The sequence below is a fragment of the Gambusia affinis genome, linkage group LG14 (assembly GCF_019740435.1).
Source record: "Gambusia affinis linkage group LG14, SWU_Gaff_1.0, whole genome shotgun sequence".
NCBI lineage: Eukaryota > Metazoa > Chordata > Actinopteri > Cyprinodontiformes > Poeciliidae > Gambusia > Gambusia affinis.
The window spans coordinates 24,864,431-24,871,486 of record NC_057881.1 but is presented as its reverse complement, the minus strand read 5'-3'; the positions used below and the strand labels follow the sequence as shown (position 1 = coordinate 24,871,486).

The 7,056-nt window shown below is 40.5% G+C and overlaps 1 protein-coding gene across 2 annotated transcripts in view; it reads right to left on the bottom strand.

The window, feature by feature from the left end:
• Window positions 1-3,714: 3,714 nt before the first annotated feature.
• LOC122843487 (septin-7-like) overlaps window positions 3,715-7,056 on the bottom strand; it is a 29,777-nt gene continuing 26,435 nt past the window's right edge. For both annotated transcript variants that reach the window (XM_044138268.1, XM_044138269.1), the window contains 3 exons: window positions 6,488-6,623; window positions 6,267-6,412; window positions 3,715-4,561 (listed from right to left, as the gene is read on the bottom strand). In XM_044138268.1, coding sequence (XP_043994203.1) covers window positions 4,525-4,561; window positions 6,267-6,412; window positions 6,488-6,623 — 319 coding nt within the window. In that variant the 3' untranslated portion in view covers window positions 3,715-4,524. The remainder of the gene's footprint in view (window positions 4,562-6,266; window positions 6,413-6,487; window positions 6,624-7,056) is intronic.

Sequence of the window (7,056 nt, the reverse complement as noted above, 5' to 3'; positions counted from 1 at the left end):
TCCTGCTCTGCATCCAGAAGTCTCTTTTTTACCTCCTCTGGGGTCATATTTCAGCTTTTATTTGAGCTCATGAGATGCTAATCAGCTGTTCCCAGTGGTAAAAAAAATAAATATTTTTGTCATGGTTATGCAGCAACTTTCTGAAAGCAAAATCTAAAAACCTTCCATTGGCTCAACATCCAAAGCCAGAGGGGCTTCATGAGAATACTGCTAATGTAGAAGCAGCCAAAACACAGTGAACAATACAACGTGGACTAATGTACATGATGGAAAATCGAAATGCAGGCATTATATTATTCTATCTACATGCTGTTATCTGTTTGAAGATACAAATTCTGCTCTTTGTGTTTACCTAATCAAAGTGAGTGTACTGTTTAGGTAGGAGCCAGTTCCTGTGATGTGTGATCAGCAGTCAGCCAGCTGGTAGAGCAACTTGTGGCTCACATTACATCTCTATTTCCAGACAGGATGTCCCCTGGCCTGCATGCAGAACACTGCCACCTCATTATGTAACATGGGTTTAGAACAAATGCTTAAAGCTGGGCTAACAAGTACACATCTTTTTAACCAGAGGAGTGCTTCAAACTTAATGAATGGAAAAGAAGTGAAGTTAATGTAGAAAACCAGGTGAGTGTGCAGTATATTCATTGGCACCGGTGGGATCCTCTCATGTCCTGGTTTCATCAGACTTCTATTACCTTGGGGTTGAAAGCCAAAGAACATTACGCAAGCAGACATTTTTACTCTCTTCTTAATCTGTCCTCCGTGTGCTGAATGTCTGAACCTGGTGGACCTCAGGTGCACACTGGCCAGTCAGCAACAGGGGAACCCAACGCAGACAGGAAGCGTGCCCGGTGGCGAGAGTTTCTGTGTGCTCTGCAAACATCAGCTTTGGGTCCAAAAGGTCTGCCTTTTATTTGAACAAGCAAGAGAGAAATTACATTTTACAGTTTCACTTAACTGGGTTTATCCTGAAGTACCATTAGACCACAGCTGGAGCAATGTGGGCAAGACACACTTGCTAATGAGAGGTTTTATTTAAAATGTTGAAAGTATATTTGTCATCTGTAAAACAAGAGTACTCTGACTCCCCCTCTAATACTGACTGACAAACTTGATCTGTCCCATAATCATCTCTTGTTGGAGGGTTCCGTTAGAGTCGTTTAGCTCTCTATGAGAGGCAGAGCAGAATTCTCTGGCTCCTAATAGCTACACCTGCCAAGAGGATGAAGAATAATGGTTCAATGCTGCAGCTTTCAACTCAGCATCTTCAGCTTTTTGGTAAAATGTCAACACTGGCCAAGTCGGACGACATAGTCCTCAACTGGAACCAGGAGGACTGCTCCGTCCAGTTCAGGGGTCAAAGTTCATGTATCTTAATGGAATGTTCACAAATGATGGGAGACTTTGGACCAGGATATGTTCTGGAACCCTCCCTTTTATTCCAGGGAGGGACTGTACATGGCTTCTGGTCTGCCAGAATAAGTTATAGAGTACTGCTGGGTAAGGAATGTCTGGGTTTTCCTTCTGGAATTGTTATGTAATCTGCTCTCAAATCACATGACTGTATCACCATACAGGGACAGAAGTCCAGGTAACAGCAAGTTCTGATGTCTTCAGCCTTAAAACTAATGAAGAATCCCAGCTGTGTTGACTACTTTATACTAAAGAGGAAAGAAGGAATATTTAATTAAGGACCACTTGTGTGAAAAGTAACAGCCCATAAACTCTACATTAACTCAAGGTGTTGCCGTGGGAACATCCTGTGTTTACCTACAGCCCCTGGCAGTCTTCCCTTGGACTTTGCAAATGATTCCAGGAAACTTCAGGAAAACACAAAAACGCCAATAAGCTTTACTAGCCAGGACATTGTTACAACTCCTAAAAAGTAAAACCACACACTGATGAGACCACTGGAGCATTGTGCTTTTAATAAGACCTTTAATCTGTCCTGTAGGAAGAATAGTGGCATGGAGGTAAGAGAGAAGACATCTGCTTAATGGGTCAAAGGTAAAGCCAACAGAAATGGGGCGGTGGGTGTGGGACAGGTTGGGTTGCCTTTGCTACACAGAATTGCAGTAAAATTAGCTGTGTCCTGGTTAAATTTCAGACACAGAGCTATGCCTCATCCAGGGACAGAGCCATCTCTTACTATCAAGAAGTAGTGTTTTGGAATGTTATGCTGCCACCTGCTGGGCAAACTGCAGGACGTTTTGCTTTAAGGCCACAATATCCTAAAGCAGGGGTGTCAAACTCCAGTCCTCGATGGCCGCTGTCCTACAGTTTTTAGATGTGCCACAAGTACAAAACACTGGAATGAAATGACTTAATTACCTCCTCCTTGTGTAGATCTGTTCTCCAGAACCTTAATGACCTAATTATTCTGTTCAGGTGTGGTGCAGCAGAGGCACATCTAAAAGTTGCAGGGCATTGGCTCTCCAGGACCAGAGTTTGACGCCTGTGTCCTAAAGGTTGGTGGCGTTTGATCTGTTTACCTTCCTATTTGATGCCGGCCACACGGCTCTGGTCACAGAGAACATCAACAACAGAGGGGATTTTTGATATAGACTACTTGGCCTTCTACCATGGCCTGGGGGAGCATCATGATAGTACAAAAATGAAAAGTCTGTTGTGGTCTGAATGAGTTCTATATCTCTCTTTTTCATGTGTTGACTACGTGAATGTGTACAGACCCTGAAGCCATCCAATCACTGAACAGATGTTGAGAAGACATAAATGTGTGGATGTGCCAAAACTTTCTCCAGATGAACAGAAACAAAAATGAAGTTTTTATCTTTGGACCCAAAGAGGAACGACAGAGTCAACACTCAGCTTCAGTTTTACAGATAGAAACCATAGATCAGATGAACTCTGACCTTAACATTCAGAGACACATAAAGACAGTTACAAAGTTGGCCTTCTATCACTTGAAGAACATTTCCTGAATTAAAGAATTAATGTCCCATCAAGATCTAGAGAAACTCATCCATGATGTGTTTATCTTTAGTCGCATTGTTTACTGCAACAACGTCTACAGGTCTGACTAAAAAAGTTTGAACTGTAAAGGTCTAACTTTACACGTTTTTTTTAGTCAGTCAGCGAACTAAAAAAGTCCGTTGACTGACTGAAAGTCAGGTGACCAGCCAAAGGTTCCAGCTGACTGATAGAATGACCTATTGACTAGGTAATTTTATCTTTCATATTTTGATTTTTCATAATTTAAAGCATTTTCAATGCATTAAATTAGGGCCACCTCACAGCAGGTTTTTCTGTTGTCGACTGGCTCTGTGGTTTGTGTGCAGAAAACCTCGACCTTCAACCAAACCAACACACTGGAGATGACCTTGGACCCCAACAAAAGAACTACATTTCATTTACTAACATCTTGTACTGTTGTGCTAAATTCCTGCAGCCAACTCCAAACCTTTAACACAAAGCTAAAGTAAAATATGTGACATCAGCTCACTGGGCTGGCAGTCACTTTAATTTAAGCCAATCTTATAAAAAGTGACACTTTCCAAACTGCAGAATTTCTGATTAAAGTGACTTTTATGAGAGAACATGCTGAAGTGTCCGAAGGCACAAAGTGCTGCCCTTTCCCCACCTGTTACTGCACACTGCTGGTCAGCTGGCTTACTAATGGCTAGTATATTTTTTCCTCAATAATCTATTTGTACTGAAAGTTATTGCACCATGAAACTCTTTAAAATGTTGTGACTTAGAATGAATATCCTTTATTTTCCCCATCACAGTTTTATTTTGTGACTTTGTACATTAAAAACATAACATTACAAAAAATAGATGCAGTCCAACTGATGGTTACTGTCAACCTGAAGCAGGACAGACAGACAGTCTGCTTCATCTTTCAAAGGAAGTTTCTGTTGGAAAATATTCTTATGCAAAATCTGTAGAAGCTCCAAAAGTCTAATCCAAGCACCGACTGACCAACGCCCTCTCCTGATTGGTTCCGATCTGCGTGAACCCACTGAGGAGTCTGTTTGGTTTCCAGGGGCAACACCATCTACAACACTCACATTAAACACCGTCTCTATACACAGGCCAACAGGAAAGAACAGAAGGGAAGAAATTATGAACAATCATGAGTAAACACTGCTATACCTGGTTACAGTTTTAGTTAAAGCAGCAGTGGCTCATGTTAACTGCAGCCTAATACTCTGAGTGTACAGGAAGTGGTGGGCTGACCCTTTGTTTGGGTTTTGGCTTAAAAAGATTGTGCAGCATGAAATACTCCCAAAGCAGAAGAACAAAGGGCAAAGAATGACTGAACTCCATCTGTTTGAATCAGGAAGATAAAATAGTAGTCATGTTTCTTTGCGTACATTTGTGTGCCCCAAAATAGATCCAGAAAAGAGATAATGAGCGTTATTTAAGGTTAAACTCAGACTATGCTGCCCACTGGCTTTCACTTGGTAGTCACACAGTAAGGTGGTCAAACGGTGGGAGTACTTTGATCAGCAGACGACTGGCAGCTTGGCAGATCAGAACCAACAGTCCAGAGAAAGATTAAAAGATCTTCTTCTTCTTGCCCTTGTCAATGGTCCTGAAGAAACCAGAGCAGAAACGCAAAGTTTACAAGTCAACACATTTAATCGTCATCTGATCTAAAACCTGATGAGAGAGCATTGCTAATAGGGATCAGACAACATTAAAGCTGCAGCATGTAACTTTTTTTAAAGATATAGTTCTTAATGTATTTGTTTAAACTGTCACCATGTCCTGACATTATAATGAGCCATGAATCTATGAAAAGATCAATCTCCTCCTCCCTGTGGTCCTACAGCCATCTACAGAAATGCACGGCTCCCGCTCAGAAACAAGGTGATAGATTGCACAATAAATGAATTGTGCAGATATAATTTTGAAAGAATAGACATCTGGCTTTCCTTTCATTGTGCCATGAATTTATATGGTGGCACATATATGGATTTTACATTCTAGACTGAAATGCACTATGTTGACCCTGGATGAGACATGGCTGCTCAACACCAATAATCTCCACACTCAGACTGTCTGAAAATGCTAAGTGCAATATCTTTATTGACTGTCTTAATGGTGCCTCCTATCAATCAATCAATCAATCAATCAATCAATCAATCAATCAATCTATCTATCTATCTATCTATCTATCTATCTATCTATCTATCTATCTATCTATCTATCTATCTATCTATCTATCTATCTATCTATCTATCTATCTATCTATCTATCCATCTATCTATCTATCTATCTATCTATCTATCTATCTATCTATCTATCTATCTATCTATCTATCTATCTATCTATCTATCTATCTATCTATCTATCTATCTATCTATCTATCTATCTATCTATCTATCTATCTATCTATCTATCTATCTATCTATCTATCTATCTATCTATCTATCTATCTATCTATCTATCTATCTATCTATCTATCTATCTATCTATCTATCTATCTATCTATCTATCGATACCACCAACCTAGCTTAGCTGAGTGGCTAAAGTCTTTAATCTGCCTATATATATACTATTGTTTGTATAATGCTTATTCTAGCTTTTGTTTTTTATTCATTTTTATTTACTGCATTATTATTTACCTGAACCTGTTGATATACACATTACACAACAGGTTGTTGCTAGGTAACTAAATAGTGAGAGAGTTAGTTGATACCACCAACCTAATTTAGCTGAAGTGGTTGAGTGGCTAAAGTCTTTAATCTACTTACATCTCCCAGAATGCTGTGTGATTCTGAATTGGATTTCAGCAAAATTATTTAACGTTCTACCAGATGTATTTTCTATTGATATTCATCGCTTCTTTGGTGATACACATTGTTATTTGAGATACATATTGTCATAAACCAATAACTATATATCGCAAAACATATTATCAATATCAATTGCCCAGCCCTACTTGTATATATGTATATGTATTTATAGTCACTCTTGCAGTTTTTCAGGATTTTTTCTCCGGTAGCCAAGCTACAACATCTCGCTGCCAAATTTACTGTAGCATCTTTGTTTAATGACAATAAAATTTAAGTCTGACTAGTTAGGTTGATTAGCTTTGGCGTCTTCCTACTCCTTTCTGAACTGGATATGTTCAGAAACATTTTATCCAGTTCAAAATGTTTTTGAACTGGATAAAAGTTTAAAAACATTTTTTTTGTGTGTTATAAAGGTTGATTATTATTTCTCCCATTATTTTCTCCCTCTCTGACATATTCCGTCGTGAACACAAACAAAGATTTATTCCATTCCATTACCTGTTAAGTTCTAGCTTCTGCTGCTCCAGGATCCTCTGGTGGGTCTCCCAGGTGTTCACCTCCTCCTCAAACTGACGCCGCTTCTCTTCCAGCTCTTTGTACTGAGCTTGCAGGTTTTTCTTCATCTGCTCATGACGCTTCTGGAGCTGCAGAGACAATAGAATCCGTTCTGAGATCTGCTCTGGGAAACAAACAGATTTAATCCTGCCTCGGCCGTGTACCTCCACTTCAGAGTCCTGGAGCTTCTGGACCTTCTCTTTGACCTTCATGTCAAACACTTGCTCCATTTCCAGCTCCATCTTCTTCATCTTGGCCACGTGCTCGCGCCTCTCCTCCTCCATTTGAGCTAGAGGGCTCCTGGAGACAAGGACACAGGTTCATACACAGCAGATGCTCACAGGCTCCTCACCTCCCAGAGGAACAATCCCCAAAAGTAGACGTAGGAAAGGAGGGAAAGCTCTAGAGGACTGTTGTCACTGGAAGCCTTCGATAGCAGACTGCTTTCAGAGAGAGCTGACAGAGTGAGGAAGCAGAACCAACCCGAAGCCAGAGTTTCACAGACAGAGAGGTAAACTGGCTTCTTGTTTCCGTCTGAGCAGAAGGGATGGAAGCGAATATCACTTCACTGATATTCATTATGATGTACTGGGAAGGCTCTCATCGGAGCTGAAAACCAGCCAGTCACCCAGATGAACCATGCTCCCTCTGACTTCCAGCCAGATCTCTGAGAAATACTAAAACACAACGATCAGCATTCCAACGTCTGCCTGGAAGGCCCAGTGGGAGCTGA